We start from the raw sequence: 26,166 nt of genomic DNA, 5'->3' as shown, positions 1-26,166 counted from the left end.
GTCAAAGGGATTCATTCACCACGTTTTGCATCATCTACTCAAGCCATACTGTAGGAACCTGAAAGCAGATGTGTCCTCCTTCACTGAGAGACTCACGAAACACACAGCTTGTTAAAATGTAACAAAGCTGGAGGGCCACCGTTGTGAGAGCACAAGCAGAGGGGACAGTGCTTCCCTCAGGCGACATACAGTGACATCATATCTGTGTGGGGCTGCTCACTCAGTTCATTCAGTTCAGTACAGTTTGAGGTGGGACTTTGGTCTTTAACCATCAAGCACATACAGTACATTCTTTCCTAAACACTACTGCATTCTGAAAATCCTTTCGAAAAGCGCAATCACAATTTTCCACACAATCCAGCTTGTTGATTTCACGTTCAGTTTATAGCTCTCTTCAGTTGACCATTCAGGATAATTTCCAAGACGTTTGTAAGATCCATCATCTTGCCAAGCATGTCCATGATGTCGGGATGTTCGTGGGCTCCACTGATGAACTCCTCCAGGGTCAGCTCACCTGAGGAGACAAGTAGATAAGATGGAAATGGCATGAACACATTGTAAACAGTGTGTACAAATGGGTATAAGAAATCATATATTAGGATATTTCACGACTACTAGAGTTATGGAGACATTATTTCTAAAGAACACTATTGTCTTTTTCTTGGCTATGAAATCATTACATTAGTCATGGATTGACTATAGTTCTGACCTTCTCCGTTGACATCAATCTTCTCATATATAAGAGTTACAATTTCTTCTGGAGGGACGTCATAACTTCTGGTGATATCTTGAATAGCCTGTTGAAGGAGTTACAGATAATGGTTAGTTAAATCGACACTGGCAGGTTAATCAATTTGATTAAACACTGCGCCTTTCCTCATTAAGCTCCTGAATGCTAACCCTAAATAGGAGTCTTTATATTGAGTGATATTTAAGACTAGGAATACCATTTATTTAGGTTCCTCTACACCAAATACGGTCTCTAAAATGACTACTATGACTAAATCCAAGGTGGTGTATATATATGATTTTACTTGACCTAAGTGTCAGTACCTACAGTTATTACCATAACAAAATGGTGACAAGGTAAAAAGTGATCATGTAATATGCATAGTATGACTGCTTTAGTGACTAAATGATGTAATAGGGCCATATTTAAACTTGGAGTTGGATAATAAACCCCCTGGATTAGATGTCTACTGGCTAAATGTAACCATTCAGAAAACGTTGAAATGCCCAGTCTCTAAGATCTGTAAAACTAAAAGTATGGAACAAGAAAGAAGAAAACACACCTTGAATATGGTCTCTAATTCCTCCTTGTCAATTTTCCCATTTCCATCCTGATCAAAGAGCTTGAAGTACCACTTGAGTTTCTGGTTAATTTCTCCTTTTAGCAATAAACTAATTGCTGCGATGTATTCCACAAAGTCTATATAGCCATCCTGCAAAAGGACACATAAAAAGTACAATTGTGAATAGGATTATGAATCAATTTGATTAATCAGCAACAACAAAAGGTATTTTTTCAATGAAGGTTTTCTAAATAAAACGGTTTAATCAGTTTATCATTCTATGCATTCTTTGGTTTTAAGCTTTGTGAAAGATGTCAGGAATCAAAGACTAGAGTTTAACCTCAATTGATCTAGAGACTTCAACTGGTAGCATTTATAACAATTCTACACTATTCACGTAAAATAATTTGAAATAATGCAGGAAAACTCTTGTTTTCCAACAGAACGTTTCGGGTCTACATTACCAAAGAACTGATTTGATGTATTCAACAAGGTACATGCATTAGGAATTCGCAAGCAACTGTCTTGTCAGTTGAAAAATTGTTACCAGACTTTGAGTCAATCACAAAATCCACTGTCACCTGGGCAGTGAATAAAAACTCAGGTGATTTCTTACCCTATCCATGTCAAAGGTAAGGAAGACCTGTTCCACATAGCTGCTGGCCTCCTCTGTCATTCCGTTCATGTCGAGCATAGTCCTGAGCTCAAAGAGCGTTATGAGTCCTGAAGGGGACTCCTTCATGAATTTGGTGTACCAATGATGCATGTCCTCCTCCAGGATATCATCCAAGGTGGGGTATGCGGCCCCCATTATTCCCTTCAGAAATGTAATTTAGTCCAGAATCCAGCAAAGAGCCAGTGGTGAGGCTGAGATGAGAGAGAACAGACTTCCTGCAGAGCTCTGTAGCACTGAGGTCCGGCTGAAATGACATGCAACAAACACCTTAATCTGTCAATCCTGGCACAGCCAAAAGAGGACATAACTCCTTAATTGGATAACTACAGGAGTCTTCCAAGAAGTGCAGCACATTGCATGCTATGACTGAAGTGGGCTTGGTTACTGTTTCCACGGATCGGTAACTCTTATGCGTGATGAAGGAAGCCCCTTTGAACTCTCGACTCTAAGAGTTTGCAGGTTTTAATAAAGACTTCTGCCATGGAACTGGAAGTCAAAGTGTATTCTTTTTTTTCCATACAAACTTTATTTCATCATATTTTTTTCTAGTTTGCTCTTTAGTCAGGTATTTACATAACTATTTATATATATATACATTTTATATTTTCACCTGCATAGTCACATGTTTGATGCATACAAACAAATCTAAATGTGCACACATATGCCATGCCACATATACTATGTGACATAGTATACCAACTATTTAAGTTGATCACATATTTCTTGGATTCCTCAGGGAATTAACAAAGGGCTAGGAAATATTTCTGAGCTACAAACACATACATTATACATTTCTTTTTTGGGGGGAGGTGGGGATTTTAAGTTGTACATCAACATTTAAAGGAGAACAAATATTTTGAAAGTTCTAGATATTATTTCCTTCTGAAATTCTAATAAGGATGTTGCTGAAGTAATGAATACTGTTGGGGTTGGTCAATAAGGGATGCTGAAGTCAATTTGACTAACAATCTATTCTATTGAACAGTTCACGTCTATGGCAAACATATGCTATGGCTCTTTGTTGAGTTACAAATACTGATGAAACTTGGGATGAATGACTTTACACTTTAGATAAAATATAATAAAATGATAAATTATCATACTTAGTATTATTAATAAAATACCTATATGCATTTTCAATATTCATTTATTTTTATTTTGTTTATTATATCTCCTTTATGGGGTCTTTTGCTACCCTTTTTTGAAAAATCAACTTTGAAGCAAAAACCATGCAGTTTTGGCATGCAGTATAAATGTGTTATTTTTGCCTTTAAAAAGTTATGCATACTAAACGGCCATGGAAAGTCTCACTCTGATGGATTCAATGAGCCCAATTGTAATCATGTGTTATATTGATAGTCCTTAAAGTAGCCCTTTCATTTGATTGAGACCACTTGTTGAAACTTGATCTCACTGAGTTTTTTTTAGTTCCAAAATAATCATAACTTCATTAAAACTTGACAAGCACAAACTACACCCATGACATTCAGAGGATGTATGGCTTTACTAGTTATATTGACAGTAAACGGGATTACTGAGTGCTCGCATTATATATGGAAAAAAGAAAACTACAATCTTTGCAGGGACGTTTTTGATACTTAATCAGTGCAGGATTTAATTGCTATGGTGTTCTTCAAGGTCTTGGTGTGTTAGTGTGGTATTTTGAAAGTACTTTTAAGTACTTTTATCAATTCTCAAGTGTTCAAAAATGAAACAGTTTAGCAATTAATCCGGTTAAGGAACAAATTGCATCAACTCAACATTTGCTGAAAAGATTTAAGAGACAACATGGATCATCCCCTACTCTGTACACCTATACAAAAAGGGTTTGATTGGTAAGAGATTACAGTAGTTTTCCTGGTATGTTAAGTAACAGGTATTAGCAAAAGCTAGTTCAGATGTAGCCTAAACTACCCTAAATATATTGTATTACTCACAAAGAAATGTGGAGGACCGAAATATGATTTTGTCTGCAGAAGTACATTTCCTGCCACCTCATTGACCTCAGAATTAGGCAGACAGATCGTGTGTGTGTGTGTGTGTGTGTGTGTGTGTGTGTGTGTGTGTGTGTGTGTGTGTGTGTGTGTGTGTGTGTGTGTGTGTGTGTGTGTGTGTGTGTGTGTGTGTGTGTGTGTGCGTGCGTGCATGTGTGTGTGTGTGTGTATGTGTGTGTGTGTTTCAGCATTTTTGTTATTTTATCAAAAATACTTAATTGTTGTTGTATGCATTTGATAAAAATTACATGGAGTTTAGCTGTAAAGACATGATCTGTTTAAATAAATTGACTTTCCTCGCCAAACATATCATAAGAATAAAACCATTTCCAACTCATTCCAGCCTGTGATCAAACGGCTTGGTTTAAAATAACTCAAATGTCTTCTGTGTGATCAACATGCAGTAAGGCGAGCAGGCAGACATGTTTGTTTTTACTTTCAATGCCAGAACAGGTGTTGTGCTTTAAGAGGATTAAGGTTATAAAATCATTTCCTAGAACAGAACATAATCATCAATCTGATTACATAAACTCAAGCCGTAAGATAAAAAGAAGCAGTTATTTTACATTTCTGGCATCTAAGTGTGAGTCAATTGGACTATATAAAAGTCCCACCGATCCTTAATGGATATATACACGTTTAACCAGCCGTTGTGACCCCTGACCCGTGCTTGACCTAAGTGTGGCTCTGGACTGCCAATAGAGGACTTTGGGTACTATAAAGTAAAGACAGTAGTGGTTTTTAAACCAACCAGGCTATCGAAGATCAGCGAGCTTATTATAGTAAATCTGGCTTTAGACGATTACCAACGCTCAAAATAGGGTTGAGAAGATGTCTGTGCACGGGTAAGCACAGACAGCTAGTACCTATTAAGTGAACTAACACGACCAAGATCAATGCTGATGCCATGTGCGATGGCACAGGGTCACTCGCTGCTGCTAACAGATTAAGTAAAGTGTTTACTTACAAAGAACAGAGATAAACCTGCAGACACACTGCCAGCCCCTAAATATAGTAAAGAGAAGCTTACAGTTGTCAAGTGAAAATCAATAGAATCCCCAAATGTGAAGGTTTATTCGTGTTTATTCAACATTTGCAATATTTGAGGGTTTCAAAGAGCAGGTGGAGTGATATGGTTTTATGCACAATAATGAACTGTTGAAACTCTTGGATCCCACTGATGATCTGCTGTATAAACTTGATCGTTTGACCAGCATGTGACTGTCATGCAGCAAGGATGTTTGAGGACTGCAGGTGCGTATGTACAGTGTTTCCTCTTCATGTTTAGTAGCCCACGTGGAAAAAAGGCTCAGTATTTATGTCTGTTTTTAAAACAGTATTTACACAATAATGTGTTCACATGATTCTGTATCTTTTCAGAATAGCCAATAATGGTACCTCAAAAATGTATTTGTGCAATCAATCAGAGACAATTTATTGCTATTTAACACTGCAAAACAAATTTTAAAAAATGACATGCCAACTTGCAGAGGTTGGTATATCTTGTACTTAAATAAAAGTAGACCAGAGAGTAGGAATACTCTGGTACAAGTTAAAGTCCTGTATTCAAAATGTTACTGAAGTAAAAGTACAAAGTATTAGCATAAAAATATACTAAAAGTTCCAAAAGTACTTATTATTGCAGATTGGTCCATTTCAGAATAATATAAATGTTACATGATATTATCAAACCCTTCCTGCAAAAGATAATCAAAGTTGTTATCACAAAAAGTGAAAATAGTGTATTAGGTTAAGCTTCAACTTCTTATAATACATCTTGTACCGAGTGCTACCGGTTGAAGTGAGGTCTCATTAATAACCATCTGGTGGAAGTGGAGAATGGCATGTGTGACCGGATAACTTGACACAAACATTAATCACAGCTGTAATCTTATTAGAGGACAGACATGTTGACATGAACACTTCCAGGAAATATATTTTTTTTTTTTAAATCACACAGCTCCCTAGTTAATATATATATATATATATATATATATATATGTCACCAACGCTATTACATTTAAAAAACAGCTACCAATACAAATTAAATGTGAAAATGTCCTTGAATGTCACTCCGAATGGAGACAGGCAAATCCAGGAAGACAAGATAAACAAAGTAACCAGTAATAGCTCACCTGCATGTTTAACATGCACTCACTCTACTGTTGAACCATAAAGAACATAAACAAATACAGCAGGTCACTTCTTTGTGAATAGAAAATATAGTTGTATTAGGCCATGAACAGCTTTACTTATACAATTACCACACAAGCAGCATAGTGTACCTGTACAGTTCTCTCAAGCTGATTTTGCTAAAAATATTCCACAGTTCTGATTTGCAAATCATGTCATGAAAATAAAGCTATGCAAATATAAAAACTTGTATTTATATAAAAAAACATGTATAAAACCACAGGCTTTGAACAAACGGTCGTATGATTTCACAGGGAATGAACATCAATAATTACAGCACTGACATTTTTACCAATATTCTTTCAATTAAACGTGCAGTTAAACAAGGCACAATACAAATATAAACATCAATATCAGAGTGACAGTAGATTTCCAGGCACAGTTGATTGATTTCGAAAAAAGGAACAGTCTCAAAGCACCCTAGCACACCATGAGATCACACACACAGCATGACCTACAGGGGATTGTGTGACTGTGGCTATGTACTGTAGGTTTATGTGGTCAAGCTGCAGCATTTGCAACATTTCTACAGACATGTGGGAAAATCACACGCACGTATGAGAATCATATGCTTCAAGCAACCATCTCACTGTAGAGGGTTAAGTGTTTGCTCAGTGTTTCACTTAAATGACAAAAAAGAACAGAATTCCCTGTACGGATTAGAACATGTGTTCCTAGTGTTTTAAAAACATCTTTAGGGAAACTGGATCTATGTACATCTGCCCTGACTCATCTGGCTCCTGGTCATATAGAAACTGTCTGAACACGTTGTACACCATCTTCCTGCTCAGAGTTATGTTCCTCAGCTGATCCTGGTGTTCTGCAGGCATGAGAAATGTCAGCTGGAAGTCAGCCAGGAGCAACTGGTTCCTGTGAGCAGAGTAAAACAGAAGTTCACACCACTTTTCAGTCAAATGCACAATGACAAAAAGCCCACTCTATTTATGTAGCTGAAGTGTACATTTTAGTGCATAAGCATTCGAGTGTGATGTGTGTTTACCGGAAAGCATATATGTCTGCTTTCGAGAAGTATCGTCCGAGAGCAGGGGAGGATCTGTAGAGGTCAGCCAGCTGGGTGGGGCAGGTTGACACAAGCAGAAGCAAACAATGAAGTAAAAGGTTTTGGCAGATAAAGATCTATACATTCAATAGACAGTGAGCTCTACTCTGCCACTTAGGGCTCTTATATTCGCTGTAAGAGATCAACAAAACAGCTCTCAGCAACAGCAGCTATGAACAGGTTGTTGTCTTTCAGTTGAGAAAAGTGCCAGATTTCTCATCCAAATAATGATCAATTGTGAGTTCTGGATGAAGTGCAGCTCTCTCACTTAATAAAACTAAATATAGAATATAAAGTGTGAACCGCAGTTTTAAAAACACAGTTAAAAATAAAATGAAGGTATCTGAGACTAGGTAAAAGTTTACACATTGGAAGCAAATAAACCTAAATAGATCTGTACAACCTTTTAAAATATAGTTTTATTTAATGTTATTCGTCATAATTGTTATTCTTTTGTCCATAACTTGTTAATGTATGTTTTTAAATGAAAAAAAGTATGTTGCTTGTTATGAAATGTGCAAAACACTGTAAATAGTGCCTCTACAATATCATAACTATTCAGTTAGTTGTTACATGGTTATACATATTAAGCCATTATATGGTAGGCATCACATCAGTTCCCTATTTGTCATATAAAGATAGACACTGATGCAATAGAATGTTTCTAGTCATACGTTATATTGTTTGTTACTTAATATACTGAATTATAAAAACCACAAACTGATTTTATTAAGTACATCATTTGAAATACAGGTCATAAATGGTAAAAACCTTTTCTCGAAGTTCACCGGCGAGTGTTTGGCTCTCGTTGGAGGACATGGTGAAAAGTTCCTCTGTAAAGACCAGATTGGGCAGCTGAAAGCTCCCATTGAAACACTGAGGAACTTGAAACGTTGAGGGATCAAAGATCTCATCCTTGTCCTCATGAATCACTGTTCAAAGAGAGAAAACGAGAATCTGTCAAAGCCTTGGCACAGATCAGATAATAATAAACACAATAAACAACACACCCATCATGCAACCTTACCTGAGCACAGAAGCATTGACATGATAATCACAGCAAAGATGAAGAAAAATAAGATGATGATGGCCATCCACAGTTTGACTCTCCAGAAGATAACCTCATTCAGCTCTCCCTTTATCCTGCACACGGCACTTGTCTAAAAGCATAATGAAAGGACTTTATCACAATAGGGCTTCACTTTTTTTCAAGCTTGAAACTAGCATTTCATGTTGAACATGGTTTAAGTAAGAGATAACACTAAAAGCATAGACAAACTAGTTTATGTAGCTGAACCGTCCTCTTTTGTGTATGGGGGATGCATGGGGAAATAATTTGTTATCACATTATAACAGAAACGTTACACTTCCTTTATTCCAAGTATAAGAAGAAATGCCCCAGAAACAACATGTTAACATTATAATTTCTTAACTAAGATTCTCCATACCTCTTGAGGAGTGTGGATTTTTTCCAGATTAATTTGAGTTTCCACTGCATGGTCAGAGGCCACTGTCCCCCCATTACAACCAGAAGTCTGAGAAAAAGACACAGCATGCAACTGTCACTCTCATCTAAGGACAGTGTATGGATTTTTTCTCTCTGGCAGGAATGATGAAAATAAGTGAATAAAACAAGTTGTTGCCACAGAACACACTACATATGTATTACATACATACACATACTGAAAACTTGAACACAACTTTGATTCAAGCTCACCTGTGCAGAAAGCAACCCGTCTTCCTCTCCTACTTCAGTGATTCTGTAGGCCGCACCATCTCCGTTACCTGCGGGCACCTAGGAGCAGGCAAATATTGGGGAATAAATATATATATATATATATAATGGTTATATTATCCCAATTTGGGATTAATAAAGTATATATCTATATCTCAATTGTACATAGATCAGCCATTAAATATAAGTTTCATTAGTTATTTACCTTGAAAAAACAATGAAAGATTAGTTATAATAGTTAATTATCTTGAAAAAATAAAAGGGTATAGATATATAGTATAGTCTGCCTATAATTAACATCATAAGCTTGCATTATATTGTAATTGTTATTAGCCTAGTAAAATAGTATTAGTCCTCTTCTGATTAGAATTGCCTCTACACTTTTAAACCCTTTGAACTTACCTGTTCTTTAGACAAATATGTTGCTCCATTAGTCTTGGTCTGCAGCTCGATGTCCATGCTTGCTTCTTACTGCCAGTTCCAAATGGAAGCAGTCCTAACCCGGAAGTATCAATAAGCTACAACTTTTAATAATGAAACCGAACTGTCAGCATAAACGTCCCAGATGTGGTTCAAAAAGGCAACAATTCCTCTTAAACAAACAGGTCGCGAGTTCACATTGTAAGGTGTGACAGCTCGTGGGAACGTTTTTGTTTGGTTTTGAGGCGAGGAAATGTGTTTCTTCTCTCGCAGCTCGCCCTCTTCCCAGCCTGCCAGGTGAGTTAAGAAGGAAGGAAGGCGTTGTGGGCGTTGTCAATAAACAGTGGAACGTTAACAAACATGACAACAACGTGACACAACCGACATTACATGGAACTACAGTGAGTGTACTGCGAGTCACAGCCAGCCTTACTGTAAATACAACTTGCGTTATTAAGTTAAATAAAATGGAATCTACCGAGCAAACACTTTTTACTGTTGCTAGGTATTTGAAGTGTGCATACCACGTGATCTATTTTCCCCAGGTGAAGGTGTCGAAGATTTTACGACTTGAATATTTGCTTAACCAAATGATACGTTTAATAAGTCAACATGCCGGTTAGGAATTGTTTTCTTGCTGCGTTTGTCAAATTCAAAGAAAGTTTCCTAATTATTAGATTAGAAACGTGTCTACTTTTTACAGTGAATAATGTGTTATGGTGCGCGTATCACCTCTTGCTACGCTATACAAATGTTTCAAAAATGTAGGGTGAGTTGCCCTAATGTGGGACACGCCCTAATGTGGGACACCTAAGCTCAAATGGGTGTAGGTCAGGGGTGCCCAACCTTTTTTGAACCGAGAGCTACTTTTAAAGTTGCCAGTCTGCCGAGATCTACCAGTCCAAATAGAGAGGCGTAGCCATTACTGACAGCCTACTACCAGGTATAAATACACACTTCTACTTGTATAAAACTGACCTTTGTACAATTAATACTTCATAAAATCCTGCAGATCCTTTATCTTACCTCTTTCTAATCTACACAAATACAAGTATTCAACTGAAGTTACACAACAGTGTTGTTGATACAGAGTTGGAGTTTATTCACATGTCACTACAGTGGGTAATGTTTTCAAGAAACATTGAACAGTGCTGCCACATATGACACAGGACAAAAAGAAAAGACTGAACCCTTTCTTTGCCATTATATCAAAATAGTGTTGCTACAAAAGTATAAATTAGGCTTACTAATAAGACAACTCAGATCTGAAGCTACACAGGAATCTGCTGCAACAGTGCAATAAAAAAAGATTATCTAAAAAATGTATAGAATCAAACCCTTTTTTTGTTGCATTTTAGTAGAGTATAAAAGGAAATGCCTTTAAAATAGGATGCAAGCAACTCTAGTTTCTTAACCTGAATTGATAATAGACTATTATCAATTTAAGTTTGCATTATTATACCATTGTGTACAATAATTATAATGAATAAGTTCAAACTTACAGCTGATTAATAACGGTATCTAACTTTAGTTTTTATTATATCAAAAACCTGTTGAAATGCTTCTGTTATTTTTTACTGTCCCCAAAAAGCGCATCGGCAGCCTCCAGGAATGCTTCTTTCACAACTTCGCCGTCTTTGAAAGACTTCATGTGTTTCGCAAGAACGTGACTGACACGATAAGGTGCTCTGGTAGCAGCCTTGCTCTTGTTGTTGGGCCTGGTGAAAATGGACTGCTGTGCATTTAGCTGTCCTTTCAGGCCCCTCCCCTTTTGGAGCGTAGGGCAGAATAACGGCCCGTCTACACTACAGGCGTCAAAAAAGCTTGAAGCTGGGCGTGTCTGAAGCTTGGCGATTTTTTGCGAGCAACGCGACCAACAACCAATCACATGAATCTCCCGCCCCCGACATACAAAGCAATAGCAATGTTAAAACGAAGTAAACTGGATATAAACTCCCCAAACAGGCGAAAACCTACCAGTTTCACCCACTCTCTCTGCCACCTCCCTCCATGCCTGGTTCCTCCGGTTTGTATCCCGGTAATAGTCTGGTCGTAAAGAACCGGGTGATTTGCTACCGTAATTTCTCGTTTGGAATATGAGGAAATGAACTGCGGTCTGGCTCTCCCAGCTTGCACGCGGTTTGATTGGCTAGCGCTTGTACTGGCGGGATTTGCATAAACGGGATTTGATTGGCTGACGCCAGCTTCGAGCAAGCATCGAGCCTCAAAAGTTGAACATTGTTCAGCTTTTGACGCCGATAGACGCTCGCGATGCTTGCAACGCCTTGCCATGCTACCCACAATGCAGTTCGGCGAAGTATGAAAATATCCTACGTCACCCCATTCAAATGAATGGGCGAAGCGTTGAAAGCATTTTTTGACGCCTGTAGTGTAGACGGGCCGTTAGGAGGGAATTCCGTCTCGTAGCGTTTGTGCTCCTAAATTACTCTTCTTCGATAAAGCCACGCTCGCATTCAGGAGCGGACCTAGCACATTTGGTGCCCTAGGCGAGCTTCACCACTGCGCCCCCTCCCCCCCAAAAAATATCAAAACATCTTAACAGTTATACAGTAAAGTACTGCACCTTTATTTATTACAAGCAAGAACAAGAGCTAAGAATAAATGTAAAGTGCACACTAAAGAATTAAAACAAATAAACAACTTAGCTAACAAACAATAATAATAATAATAAACAATAACATAATGTGCAAATTTGCTTTAAAAGAAAATTATTAGGGCTGTCAGTCGATTACAATATTTAATCGCGATTAATCGCAAGATTGTCCATAATTAATCGCACATTTTGTATCTGTTCTAAATGTACCTTAGAGGAATATTTTTCAAGTTTTTAATACTCTTATCAACATATGAGTGGACAAATATGCTTTATGCTAATGTTTATTATCATTTGAACAATGGCAAATATTCTCATGAATATTAAACACAACAACCTCTGAACATTACAAATATTTGCCTCAATTCAACCTGGAACCTCTCTCATACAATAATACAATACAAATGGTGTGTGTGTGTGTGTGTGTGTGTGTGTGTGTGTGTGTGTGTGTGTGTGTGTGTGTGTGTGTGTGTGTGTGTGTGTGTGTGTGTGTGTGTGTGTGTGTGTGTGTGTGTGTGTGTGTGTGTGGATCGTTGGAGCTATGTGCAACTCAAGGCATGTGCTCGAACGGGAGCTGTAATCATGTTGCGCACTATCCGTGCTGAGTGTGCTGACTTTTCGTACAATGTCCCACTGTCTGGCTTCCTGCATAAAGTCAAGTGCTCGGCGCAGTTGTGGCGAAATGTCGCTTCTCTGTTTTAATTTAAACAGCTCCTTATATCCGTTAGCACAGCTAGCTAGCACCAGATGCTAACAACAACAATGCACGTAAGGTCTCTCTCTCGCTCGCTCGGGCCACACATACACACACACTCCCGGTCCTCCCAATAGCCAGTCGGTGCCTGCCGGTGAGCGCGGAAGTGTGGTCTGCAGCAAGCGGGCGGCAGGAGCGGGGCTGTCAGCATCAGCTTGTAGACGGTATTTTAAACTCGATGCGCTCTGAAACTACGGGGCGGTCGAGGAAAAAAAATACACATGCGTTAATCACGTTAAAATAATTAGTGGCGTTAATTTTTGTTTGCGTTAACGCGTTAACTTGACAGCCCTAAAAATTATGTATTGTAAAATATGTTACACATGTCAAATAATCAAAATATAATATGCTAAATAAACAAACAAATAAATACAAATTACAAATTCCCTTTGTCTCAATAACTATTTACATTCCACTCCCTATCATCACACAAGGTTAGCCTATTAGCTCCTACTGGTTTCCATTTACAGTGCAATCCTTCTGGCCTTCCTCGCTGCAAAGTCATCAATCACATCATCAGATGAAATCTGACCACCAACCTCATGGTTAATACTGATTACAGCCAGACCACTGAGGCGTTGTTGAGCCATGGTTGACCTCAGGTATGTTTTCAAGAGTTTTAATTTGGAAAAACTCCTCTCGGCTGAAGCTACTGTTACTGGTAGCGTTGCACTGATCCGCAGAGCAATACACAAGTTGGGATATATTTCGGTGAGCTGCTTTGTGTGTATGAATTTCAACAACTCAAGAGTTGTCATGCTCTTTGATGGCAAGTCAGGTACATTTTCCAACTCCTGAGCCAGCTCCTTCCCATCCAAATCAGATTGCGCTCCATGGCTTAAGGTGTGTGCAAGTGCCTCTGCTTGCTTCATCAGCTCTTGGTGTGGCAGGTCTGGGAAGTTGTACAGAATGCCAAACTTGTCTTGCACATGTTTTAAGAGTGGTAAACCTCTCCTTTTGTGCTGACACTGCAGCATCCACCACCACGTTAAAGAAGGTTACCTCCAGATTTTGCAAGGCATCCCTCAATCGCTCATCAGGAGACTCATATGAGAAGTGCCTCTTTGTTGACTTCAGCCGCTTTCGCACAAGGACTGCGTCCACATTCATGTCTTCACACATGTCCTTGGCTGATGTTTGTGCAGCCACAAAGCCTGTGGCTCTGTAGGATTCGAGAGTTTTTTCAGTCTTTTTCAGTAGACTTACTGCTACATTCAGTTGCATTGTTTGGGACTGCAGGAGTTTGCTCACCTGCTGAATTTGACTTAACACATCATACCAGACCACTGTGCACAGTGAAACGCGGAATGATCCCACTTCTTCTGCCAGAGACTGGGCTTCAATCCTGATGATTGGGTCTTTGGCCTGGTTTCTCACCTCAAGCAGTGCCTCTCTCACAGCTGCGGCTTCATATCGCAGAGGCTCCACAGCTTTCACTCTGCTCTCCCATCTGGTTTCTGACCACATTTTGAGTGAAAGGTTGACGTGTTTCTTGAGGATGGCCCATCTCTGTGTAGAGGCAGAAAACAGGCAGTATAGCTTCTGCACAATGCCAAAAAATGATATGGCATCTTTGGAGCTTTTGGCAGCATCAGCAATGACCAAATTGAGTGTATGTGCCCCACAAGGCACAAACAAAGCTCTGGGTTCAACTGCAGTAGCCTGGCCTGTACTCCCTTGTTCTTCCCTCTCATATTTGCGCCGTTGTCATATGACTGTCCTCTGCAGTCATCAAAGGCAATCTGCAACTCCTCCAGCCTCTTCAAAATCAGGGCGGACAAACTTTCACCAGTGGACTGCTCTGCTACTAGGAATCCCATGAAGTGCTCTTTAATCTGGGGGTCTTCGTCCAGTGTCACAATTCTGATGACTACTGACAGCTGTTCAGTGTGGCTAACATCCGGGGTGCAATCTAAACTGAGGGAAAAGTACTTGCATTTCTTTATTTCTTGCACTATTGTAGATAGAATCTTTCCACTGATGCATTCAATCAACTCATTCTGAATGGTTTTGCCCAAGTAGCTGTGGTGGGATGTTTGACTTTTAATCTTGTTAGTGTGGTCTTTCATCACTGGGTCAAACTGCGCCAAAAGCTCAACCTCTTTCAAAAAGTTTCCATTTGAAGGAGAGTGGAGTATTTCTGTCTTTCCTCTCAATGCCATATTTCGCCCTGCCAGAGACTGTAGCAACCAGTCGTGTCAGCACTGCTCTCCACCGACTCTTCTCTGCCTCAAGGAGGGCCTGCTCTTGTTTGTCTATTGTTGTACTTTGTTTTAATCGAACTGCCAATTCTTTCCATGACGCCAAATTGTTCAGGTGTTCCGGACTATTTTCATGGCTGGTCAAAGCAGCACTTGCATTTTTCCAATCCGACAGTCCTGCATTTGTTAAATGAATTTGTTTTGGAGAGAAAAGTTGACAACAAAAACAAAAAAGACTGTTCTTCTTTTTTGAATATGTCACCCAACTTCTTTTGATCCTTTCTCCATTTACTAAGGTCCTGCTGAAGTACTGGTGGTGGCAACTTCTCCCATCATCTCTCTTTGGGAAAATGAAATCAGGTGTTATCTGATATGGTCCTCTCTGAACAAACTCTGTCCTCATTGTGTCTGTGAGATGTGAAGGGCAGTCAGCAGGATCGGTTGGTAGTGGATCGTCTGTCTTTGCTGCATCTGGAGGGCATGTGAAGCACATTTTCTCACCTCATATTCACAATATCTTCACACATACAAACACACACACACAACCCCAATTCCAAAAAAGTTGGGACAGTGTGTAAAATGTAAATAAAAACAGAAAGCAATTATTTGAAAGCATGAGGACAATTAGGTTTATAGCTAAACATCTTTACATTCATCAGGCACACACCTGAGAAGAGTGTATGGGTGGAATCTGTGGTGCAATCAGGATGAGATGCAGCAGGCTGGTCTGACGTTCCTTGCAGTGGTTCTGGGCCTATACATATATAGAGAACACACAAGAGCAAATATATTGGCTGGATTAGAAATGGCACAACAGTCATTTTTACATTCAATTATTTATCATCACATCAGGAACATCTATTGACATATTGTACTCACCAGAACAAACAGGCACAGTGGTCAGTGGCAGGGTGGAATCAGTGGTCATCTCATCAGGATGAGCAGCTTGCTGTTCTGACATTCCTTCATGTGGTTCTAGGTCTATAAATATAGAAAGAACACACAAGAGCAAATATATTGACTGGATTTCACATTACATTATTTATCATCAGGAACATCTATTGACACATTGCACTCACCTGAGGAAGCCGGCACAGCTGAGCTGCATGGCTGTTCCTTGTCAACTGATGCAGCAGGTGGTCCCAGATATTTTAAAAGTTAATCTAAAATGATATAACAAAATGTGTATTATCAACATTTAATAATTTCCATTTGTTAAATGTAGCTATTATTTAGTTAGTAAGCATTTGGACAGCCTGACAGGTCTGATTCAACTAATCAAGAGCTATGCCTATCTTATTAGAACAGTTGAATCAGCTGTGTTAGTTCTGGGTTGGAACGAAAACATTCAACAGGACTGGAGTTGAGAACCACTGAGCTAGTTAGCTAACGATAGCGCACATTATGACAGGGTTGAATTTGGCAAATGTTTGACTCGGATAGTCAATGTGCTTTTTGAGGTAAACTTAACGTTAGCTAACGTTACCAACTAACTAACATTCCACCACACTGGCTAGCTCGCTATACCAAAACTAACATTGTTATTATTACTAATAAACGAAAATAGCCTTATGACAGTTTAGACTGAATGGCAATAACAAACGCTGGCTAGCTAACGTTGGCTTGGCTAACTAGCAAGATTACATGATCCATTCGCCAAATGTTGATAATACAATCAAAATTGCATACCTTTCACCTTGGCACGTTTCTCTTCTTCTTCATTTCTTCAGTTTTTATACTGCGCCTCGGATGGCTTTTGCCTCGTCATAGTTCTCTAACGTTAGTCTTTCTTTCCTCAACGCTCAATTTTATAAACACTTGACCGATAGCCATCGATGCACAGCGCTCTAGCATGTTCTGACTGTGAACACCTAGAGCCCTAGACCGACCGACCGTTTTAGATTGTTGGCTCATTTTCCCTTATGTTAGAATTTTTTTTGTATGTAAGAATAATGGTTGCAGATATAGAGGTGGGCGCCAAAACTATAGGTTACTTACGTAACCCCAGTTCTCAGAGTAACATGAAGTGAGATGTCTCACTATGGGATGCGCCTCATCGCGGAGCAAACAGAAGCATAAATCTCATTACGCCAATCCTGATTGGCTGGTGATCTTGACGTCAGCGTCAGGGAATTCACCCCCTATAAGTAGCTTGCACCACGACGCATGCGCCATTCAAAATAAGCACCTCTTCTCGCTTCACCATAGCAAGGAGGGCCGTCTGGTGAGACATCTCACTTCATGTTACTCTGAGAACTGGGGTTACGTAAGTAACCTATAGTTCTCATTCATAACGCTCCGTTCGATGTCAGACCCTGAGTCGAAAGAGCTCGCGGACCCGAGGGTGCCTGCGAACTCTGACTCGTATGAGCCCCAAAGCAATTGCTTCCACAAACCAGTGGGAGAGCCGTTGCTTAGTAACAGGCTTGCCCTTATAAGGGTTAGCCCAGGACACAAGGGGTTGGTCATTATGACAAAGCACCCTTGATCTGTCCCTGTACGTGCGTAAAGCACGGGCTGGACACGGCAAATCCGGCCGCTGTTCCCCGGAGGAATACAGTGGCGGGGAGGATGCCTCAATGTCAAATGTGGTACCTGAACCAACCGCCTTAAGATAAAGGCAGGGTTGGGCTTCAACCACACTCTGTTTGCCCTGGGGCGAACTGAGTGCATGAAGACTGTACAGATAGTGCATGAGTGCCACTGGCTCGCTTGGCAGCTGCCAGGGTCAGCTTCATGTCACACTGTATTCAGATTGTACCACTCACGGGCCAGGCCCATAGAGCCAAGCGCTCTGGGTGTGGGTGAAAGATCGCCCCCCCGCTTGGGACAGTATGTCCCTGCGTAGTGGGAGCTGCCATGGCTGCCCGCATAGCAGCTAATATATCTCCGCTACCAGTACATAGCTGGCCAGTGCGGAGCTATCAGGATAAGTGTGTGGCGTTGCTCTCTCACTCTGGCCAGAGTTGGGGGTATCAGAGCCAGGGGTGGGAACGCGTACAGAAGGCCCGGGGGCCAATTGTGCGCGAGTGCATCCACGCCTAACGGTGCATTTAGATCGCGCATCGAAAAGAACAGCTGACACTGAGCGTTATCTTTCGATGCGAACAGATCCACCGCGGCTCTGCCGTAACGCACCCACAGCTGGCTCACAATCCTTGGATGTAGAGTCCAGTCTGCATAAAGTGGTATACCTCTGGACAGTAGATCTGCCCCGAGGTTCATCACTCCCGGTACGTGCGTCGCTCTCAGAGAGAGGAGACGTCTACCGCTCCATAGGATCAGTTTGCGCGACAGTGTGTGTAACTGGAGAGAACGCAAACCCCCTTGGCGGTTAATATACGATATTGTGGTCGTATTGTCTGTCCTCACGAGGACGTGATGTCCCCTGAGGAAAGGCAGAAAGCGTTTTAGGGTGAGAAACACCGCTAAAAGCTCCAGGTAATTTATGTGCGCCCGCTGGAGGTCTCTGCTCCAGAGACCCCTCACCGGGTGACCTTCATAAATACCTCCCCAACCTGTCAGACATGCGTCCGTGGTGACCACTTTCCGTGAAAGGACAGAACCCATAGGCACACCTCGTACTAGAAAAGTCGGGTGCAGCCAGTGGCGCAGTGCCATTACGCATTTCACAGTAACCATCACTCTTTAGTTTAGTTTTAGGGCAGCCACCCAGCGCTGAAACTCCCTCATGTGTAAGCGTCCCAGTCGTACGACCAGGATGGCTGACGCCATGAGCCCCAGCAATCGCAGGCATGATCTGAAGAGAACATGTTTGCGCAGCTGGAAAAGAGCGAGACAAGCTCTGAAAGCTTTCACTCTATCCGCTGACAAGCGAGCTGAAAAGGGCACCGAGTTCAGGTGTAAACCCAGGAAGAGTATAGTCTGCGCGGGGCACAACATGCTCTTCTCTGTGTTTATTATGAAACCCAGGTTGAGCAGGTGCTTTACGAGGACATTTGTCTGCGTAACAGCCTCCTGCTCCGACTGTGCGAGAAGCAGCCAGTCGTCCAGGTAGGTCGCCAGGCGAATACCCTGTTGTCTTAACGGGGCTATCGCGGCTTCCGTATATCGTACAAACACCCTTGGACTGAGAGACAGACCGAATGGGAGTACTCTGTATTCATAACAGATCCCCTGAAATGCGAATCTCAGATATTTCCTGTGTGGGTAATATACTGGGATGTGAAAATACGCATCTTTCAGGTCGACTGATGTAAACCAGTCGTCTTGTCGCACGAGCCGCAGCAGAGATGTGTGAGTGAGCATTCTGAACTTATATCTTTTTAGATATATTTCAGTTTTAGGTCCGCTATTATTCTCTATCTATATTAATAGTTTAGGTGAAAATGTCGAAGGAGCAACCTTACATTTTTATGCGGACGATACCGTTATGTACTGTGCAGGTCCCTCGATTAACGAGGCTGTTGTTAAATTACAGGCTGTTTTTAACATTATTCAGGCTCAGCTCTCTGAGCTTAAGCTTCTTTTAAATGTGGATAAAACCAAGGTAATGCTCTTTTCTAAAGCTAAAGCTAAAAATACACCAGAGACTGCTTTGGATATTGTAACTACGCAATAAATCAAACTTGAAGTGGTTACCTGTTACAAATACTTGGGTATCTGGCTTGATGACTGTCTCACTTTTAAACTTCATGTCAATAACCTGCTTAAAAAGCTGAGGGTTAGGCTAGGTTTCTTTTACAGAAATAAGTCCTGTTTCTCGCTTGAGGCCAGGAAAAGGCTAGTCACTGTGACCTTTTTACCTGTGCTGGATTATGGTGATTTGTTATATATGAATGCACCTGCCAATTACCTGAGCAAGTTAGATGCTGCGTATCACAGTGCACTGAGATTTTTGACAAATTGTAAAGCACTTACGCATCACTGTACCCTGTATACCAAGGCGGTTATGCCATCACTTACTGTACGGAGGCTCAGTCACTGGTACTTTTTCATTTACAAAGCCATGTTGGATAAACTACCATCTTATATCTGCTCCCTGATCTCTTTGCGAATTGAAAGTACTTATTGCCTGAGATCGCATGCTGTGGTTTTATTAAATGTGCCAAGTGCTAGGACTGTCTTAGGGAAGAAAGCTTTTAGATGTGCAGCTCCACTAACATGGAACAGTCTGCAAAAAGAATGGAAAATTACCAAGCTAGTACCACTACATGTTTTTAAAGCTCGGTTGGATGCTACAAAATCAGATGCTGTTGGTACCTGTACTTGTGGTTAAATATGTAAATTGTAATCCCTGTACATTTTGCTGTATGATGTCCTTTTGTTGTTCTGTTGTTTATGTCTTCTTGTGGAACCTACTGCTGCAGGTCTCCCTTGAAAAATAGATCATTGATCTCAATGGGATTTTACCTGGATAAATAAAGGTTTTGAATTGAATTGAATTTGTTCAGAGCCCTCAAATCAAGTATTGGCCGAATTCCGTTCCCTCCCCGTTTGGGAACGAGGAAGTACTTGGAATAGAAGCCGCCCTGACTCTGCTCGGCGGGTACAATAGATATAGCCCTCTTTTCTAGGAGAGAGAGAATCTCTCTCTCCAGAATATGGGCTGACTCTCCTCGGGCCTGCGAATGCAGAATGCCCGAGAAGCGAGGGGGGGTGACAGCGAATTGGAGTCTGTAGCCCCGTGTTACTGTCTTGAAAACCCAAGCAGATGATGTGAGCATCTTCCACTGCATGCTCCTTAGAGCCAGTGGAGATGTCACGTCTCTTCCCCTCTGAGTCTCTATTTGTTGTGTTATGGGGCCCTCTAGTGTCTGAACACAGTGGTGCCCCTTTTCGACAATCCCCACTGACACTGCGCATGCGCATGACGGTGGTGCCTTCACAACCCCAGCCGGCACTGCGCATGCGCGTGGCGGTGGTGCCTTTAAAGCCCCAGCCGGCACTGCGCATGCGCGTGACGGTGGTGCCTTCACAGACCCGCCTGTAATCCGCCTTTTGAGAGATGCCGTAGCTGCTCTCAGAAGGGGAACAGTTGACGGGCTGTTTATTGGTTTTATTGTTTTTCTTATCATTTTTTTTAGCTGCGCCCTCGGCCTGAAGCCTGGATGCGTCAGCGGCAAATGTTTTATGACAGAAAAACCAACAAATTTGTGACATGTGTTTGTGCGGACTTGAGGATGGTGTTGAGGCATCTCTCGAGGCGGCGGGAACACATTTAGAGCTGGGGAACCGTGGACTTCCAGCTCTGTCACAGAGGGGAGAAGGAGGGGCTGTCACGCCGCTCGCTTCTTCTTCCTCGACTGCTGGCCGAAATTCTGGGTTGGCTGCGCCTGAGCTGCAGCCGGAACCGGAGATTTTCTAGGCCAGCTCGCCCTCGTCTCCAGCCTGGGCTGGGGACTCGGGGCGGGCTTTTCTTCACGACCCCAGCCGGCACTGCGCATGCGCGTGACGGTGGTGCCTTTACAGCCCCAGCCGGCACTGCGCATGCGCGTGACGGTGGTGCCTTCACAGACCCGTCAATTGTCCGCCCTTTGAGAGAGGCCGTAGCTGCTCTCAGAAGGGGAACAGTTGACGGACTGTTTATTGTTTTTATTGTTTTTCTTTTCATTTTCGAGCTGCGCCCTTGGCTCGAAGCCTGGATGCGTCAGCGGAAAATGTTTTATGACAGAAAATCAATAAGTGTGTGACATGTGTTTACGCGGACTTGAGGATGGTGTTGAGGCATCTCTCGAGGCGGCGGGAACACATTTAGAGCTGGGGAATCGTAGACTTCCAGCTCTGTCACAGAGGGGAGAAGGAGGGGCTGTCACGCCGCTCGCTTCTTCTTCCTCGACTGCTGGCCGAAATTCTGGGTTGGCTGCGCCTGGGCTGCAGCCGGAACCGGAGATTTTCTAGGCCAGCTCGCCCTCGTCCCCTGCCTGGGCTGGGGACTCGGGGCGGACTGCGACCTCTGCGTTTTTGGTATTTTGAACCGAGCAGGGTTCGGAGCAGCTTGGACGAAGGGCTGCCGCTGCGAAGGCAGCAGCTGGGCCCTTCGAGGGAGGCAGAGGTGGAGGGCCTCGTCCTCCTTCTTTTTCGACTCGCATCTCCTCTGCATGGAGGCAAGAGCGGAGCCCAAAATCCCCTCGGGAACGATGGGCATGTCAAGCACATCCTCTTTTTCCCGGTCTGGGAGGTTGGTGAGGTTGAGCCATCTAGCTCTTTCCTGCACCACCATGATCCCCATTGTTTTGCCCGTGGCCTGGACGGCTTAGCGTTGGACACGGAGACAAATGTCTGTGACTGCGGCCAACTCATCCAGAACGGCCGGTCCAGGATTACTCAACATATCCTCACAGAGCTCCGCTTGGTATGCGGTTAGCAGTGAGGAAACGTTCAGAGCCCTGGCGGACAACGCTGCGGCTCTGTAGGACCGTTCAGTCATGGTCGACTGGAAACGGTCCAGCTTCGCTGGCAGCGTGGGGTTCCTGCTTGGTGACGGGCCCATCCTCGGTAGGAGGTGGGCTGCCACCAGCAGTTCCATCGGCGGTATGCGGAGCAGGCCGAGCCTCTGCGGGCGAGACCATGGTGAGGTCTCGCCAGGAGCTCCCGCCTGGTGAGGCGTGGGGCTCCGTTCCCGCGTCTCTTGCCGCCACCGGGTCCCGGCCTGACACGGCGTGGGATCCCGGTTCCGCAGCTGCCGCTGTTAGTGAGCCCCAGACCGACACAGTGAGGGGCTCAGTCTCTGCGGCGGACGCCCCCGTGTCTTGATTGCCAAACGGCGAATCAGTGGACATGAGGGAGTCCTGTTCCAACAAGCTAGCTTGGTGTGCTAGCCGTCGGTGGAGGCTCTTTCGGTTGAAAAGGGCACAATGCCCGCACGAGCCGGGGTTGTCGATAGCCTCCTGGGCGTGTTCCAGCCTGAGGCAGGACGAGCAGACCTGGTGTGAGTCTGTGCCTGCTATCTTCAACCCGCAGCCGCATGACCGAGCCTCCGAGTCCCTGACTCCTCTGGTGTGAGGGGGAGAGGCGTCCATCTTGTTCGCCTCGTGGCGTGGAGAGGACCCGCTATTAACAGGTACGTCGTTGAGAGAAAAAGTGTTACCAACCCGTCCTTAATCCGGAGAAAAAGGGACGGTGTGGGTCCTTTGTTCTCAAAGAATATTGACTGGTGTGTCAATATACTTCTAATCCTTTTCTCCTCCGTGAGAGAGAAAAAGAAAAGCGTCCTCGCTACCGTGGTGTCGGTAGTAAGGGGAAGCTAGCTAGCAACAGGTGCGTTGCTAGCTTGAGAAAAATCAAAAACCTTACCTTACTTTCCGGGGAAAGAACGGCGAGGTCGATTTTAATACTAACTGGCGTTAGTATTACCGTCTTCTTGCGAAGCAGAAGGAGTAGCCGGCGAGCGCCCGTCGACCGAAATGGTTATATTTGGGTTCAGTCTGTGGACCGTTAAGCTTGTCCGGCTACTATAGAGATGTGCTCTGAAGCGAGAAGAGGTGTTTGAATGGCGCATGCGTCGTGGCGTAAGCTACTTATAGGGGGTGAATTCCCTGACGCTGACGTCAAGATCACCAGCCAATCAGGATTGGCGTAATGAGATTGATGCTTCCGTTTGCTCCGCGATGAGGCGCATCCCATAGTGAGACATCGAACGGAGTGTTATGAATGAGAACTGCGCCAAGCACAACATTTTTTTTTTTTGTTGTTGCAATTTTTGGCGCCCCCCTCTGGGTGACGCTCTAGGCAACCGCCTTTATCGCCTGTAGGAAGCTCCGCCCCTGCTCGCATTGCAGATGACACAGATGGACTTTGAATTGGAATAGATACAAAAATAATGATCCTCCCACTCGGAGTGAAAATTATATATTTTGGGCTTTTTTGCTTCTGCCATAATTGCGGTCTTGTGTGTGTGCGGACTGTCACTCCTGTTGACACGGACAACGTCAGCGAAATAGTGCCCACTGCCCACCAGCCACGCCCCGACACATGGGGTCACGCCGGCCAATCACAAAGCTTTGATGCGTTCAAGTGCATTATTCTGGCACAGGAAGATTATGTCATAGGACATTAACGATAAAACCGAATATTGTTGTTCTATTTTTAGACACATCTCGCGATCGACCGGTCGATCGCGATCGACTGGTTGGGCACCCCTGGTGTAGGTCTTCCGCAAACAAATGAGAGTCAATGAAACTACGGGTTAACACAAGCTGTGATGTCATACGATCAAAATCACATGACTTCTCAAATGTCCAATCACAGATGAGGGTGGAAAAACCTTTAAACAGGAAGTACCATGTGTGAAGACCACCCAAAGGTCAATGACATAGTGTTTCTGACAAATGTAATGTTAAGGTTTTAAATTTCGTATAAATAAAACAATCTTGCAAATGTTTATCAGGATGTGTTTATATGTTTGTTCATCAGAACATATTATAATATGGTGTAAATATACTCTATATTTTTTATTTCAATCAAATGTTCCATCGTCCCACTTTAGGAAACATGTTTCGCAAAGTGGGACAGTATGATTTGCCTAATGTGGGACAGGTCTAAAAGGGGCATGGATTGTGCAAGAGCAATGGTTATTTACAGGGTTTTAGTCTTCTAATGCATTATTTTAGATATTTAAGGTGAAGGGCAAATCATATTAAATAATTGGGGGTGGCTGCATCTCTGTTAAAATGTTATGACAAAGTCAGGGATAATGTTAGGGATTAATGTCTGAGTTTAAGAGATGGCAATTAATTTAAGCCCAAATATTCATAGTAATTTAATAAATCCTTCCAACACACATTGTAAAAAATAGCCTAAGTTAAGAAATCATTCCAATATGTGCTATCGGTCAGTAAAAAAAAAAACACACAGTGTAAAAGGGGAGTGATTAGTCGAATATGCATAAATAAAAAAGAAAGAATGCAGACTAGGTAAGATAAAGATAGGAGAGAGGAGTTTATCAAATATGTGTTATTGGTTGTGAGCATATTCTAATGGTTTTTGGATTATTGAAATATATACAGTTCTGTTTCATATGTGTGTTGAGAGCTGTATCCATAAATCTCTTAATTTTGCCCTCAAAGTGCACCAGATTGATGCATTTAACTTCAATTTAAAGAAAAACATCTTCCGTTGTAAAAATAACATTATAAATAGTAACATAGCTGAACATGTTATTGCACATTTAGCTTTGAGTGTTACTACCCTGAGATGTTTTTATTACATGAATTAAGGTGACTGAGGCTTTTTAACATGTACTTTTCAGTGTCCCACATTTTGCACAGAACTGTCCCTCATTAGGAAATGCAGATTGTCTGAGACAACTTGGCACTAAGAGTACTTATATGTCTACCATTTATTTTATGAGTGTAAGATCTGCATTTTCTCTTTTGGTTTGATTAGGACACATCCTGGGGATTTCATAATGGTACTTGATGTTGATTTATTGTATCGGCTTCATATCGCAAAATATTCCCGAAGTCTGAAATGCAAAAAATGTCCCACATTAGGGCAATTCACCCTAGCCTACTTACAGAAAACGTTTTTTTTTTTAAAGAACAAGGGCTTCTGGATAAACGAACGGTATTTTTTTTTTACATGAGATCTTTGCATTCAAGTTAAATGTCAAAAATACAATTCTGAGGTAAAAACATTTATTTTATGCTCCGTTTGCAATTCTCAATGGTCACCAGTAGAGACAACGGTTAAAAAAACGTATTTTGTCCATGTTTTTATAACGTACAAATAATGCCCTCAGAAAAAGGCATATATGATCATAATAAGATTAGCTAATATGTTGATTGTTGATTAAAGAAAATGCAATATATGATATACTAAGATTTCTTCAAAAAGATGTCACATGAGTAATTGCCTATAGATTAGTCGAATCTTCTTATTAGACCTCGGCTCAGATTGAAAATGGGCAGATCTACAGCAGATAATGATGTGACTTCAATACAAATAAATATATCAGGGTGTTATGTTTCCAACCATAACAGGTGCAATAAGGCTGTTAATCTAGAGCTGTGTAAAACTGCCAGTCCTAACACCCAGACACAGCCCTGCGATGTTCGCCCAGGGAAAGTGTTGATTCACATTTGGGTGTTCCATATAGGGGTGCAGCAGCTTAAACAATGCTATCCACTATCAGCATCAGCAACCTGTATTAACTATAAAATCTTAACTTTTTTAAATAATAATCTCCCAGGAGATGAAAATGACAGATTTTCACTTCAATAATGAGAATTTGACTTATTTCAACCCCAATAATTCTCCAAACACA

At 42.1% G+C, this 26,166-nt stretch overlaps 2 protein-coding genes and 1 long non-coding RNA gene across 4 annotated transcripts; all 3 read right to left on the bottom strand.

Annotated features, from left to right (window-relative positions):
- Positions 1-377: 377 nt before the first annotated feature.
- On the bottom strand, positions 378-2,103 carry guca1c (guanylate cyclase activator 1C). The gene is made up of 4 exons (XM_034207239.1): positions 1,909-2,103; positions 1,293-1,442; positions 710-797; positions 378-514 (listed from the first exon to the last, which is right to left on the bottom strand). The coding sequence occupies exons 1-4, from the start codon at positions 2,101-2,103 to the stop codon at positions 378-380; spliced, it is 570 nt and encodes a 189-aa protein (XP_034063130.1).
- Positions 2,104-5,368: 3,265 nt separating this feature from the next.
- On the bottom strand, positions 5,369-9,694 carry LOC117540365 (TPA-induced transmembrane protein homolog). Of its 2 annotated transcripts, XM_034207002.1 has the most exons (7): positions 9,353-9,689; positions 8,933-9,010; positions 8,664-8,750; positions 8,243-8,375; positions 7,987-8,147; positions 7,156-7,226; positions 5,369-7,025 (listed from the first exon to the last, which is right to left on the bottom strand). In XM_034207002.1, the coding sequence occupies exons 1-7, from the start codon at positions 9,407-9,409 to the stop codon at positions 6,830-6,832; spliced, it is 783 nt and encodes a 260-aa protein (XP_034062893.1). In that variant the 5' UTR covers positions 9,410-9,689; the 3' UTR covers positions 5,369-6,829. The 2 variants fall into 2 exon arrangements, with proteins under 2 accessions (XP_034062893.1, XP_034062894.1); XM_034207003.1 differs by lacking the exon at positions 8,664-8,750 and having other exon boundaries at positions 9,353-9,694.
- A 4,084-nt stretch (positions 9,695-13,778) lies between these two features.
- On the bottom strand, positions 13,779-16,827 carry LOC117540366. Its single transcript, XR_004568160.1, has 4 exons — positions 16,019-16,827; positions 15,819-15,920; positions 15,607-15,693; positions 13,779-15,410 (listed from the first exon to the last, which is right to left on the bottom strand). It is a non-coding gene; the product is annotated as an uncharacterized LOC117540366 (long non-coding RNA).
- Positions 16,828-26,166: the final 9,339 nt, after the last annotated feature.

Source organism: Gymnodraco acuticeps, unplaced genomic scaffold (genome assembly GCF_902827175.1).
Source record: "Gymnodraco acuticeps unplaced genomic scaffold, fGymAcu1.1, whole genome shotgun sequence".
Taxonomy (NCBI): domain Eukaryota; kingdom Metazoa; phylum Chordata; class Actinopteri; order Perciformes; family Bathydraconidae; genus Gymnodraco; species Gymnodraco acuticeps.
The sequence above is the reverse complement of the archived record's forward strand: the minus strand, read 5'-3'. Positions and strand labels throughout refer to the sequence as shown.

Excerpts from the sequence above, each read along its gene's own strand:
- guca1c (XM_034207239.1), bottom strand. The coding sequence starts at position 2,103 with ATGGGGGCCGCATACCCCACCTTGGATGATATCCTGGAGGAGGACATG. Across the intron at positions 798-1,292 it reads AATTAGAGACCATATTCAAG|GCTATTCAAGATATCACCAG; the intron begins GTGTGTTTTCTT and ends CTCCTTCAACAG. Across the intron at positions 515-709 it reads GATTGATGTCAACGGAGAAG|GTGAGCTGACCCTGGAGGAG; the intron begins GTCAGAACTATA and ends TTGTCTCCTCAG.
- LOC117540365 (XM_034207002.1), bottom strand. The coding sequence starts at position 9,409 with ATGGACATCGAGCTGCAGACCAAGACTAATGGAGCAACATATTTGTCT. Across the intron at positions 8,751-8,932 it reads ACGGGTTGCTTTCTGCACAG|ACTTCTGGTTGTAATGGGGG; the intron begins GTGAGCTTGAAT and ends TCTTTTTCTCAG. Across the intron at positions 7,227-7,986 it reads CCGGTGAACTTCGAGAAAAG|CTGGCTGACCTCTACAGATC; the intron begins GTTTTTACCATT and ends TGCCCCACCCAG.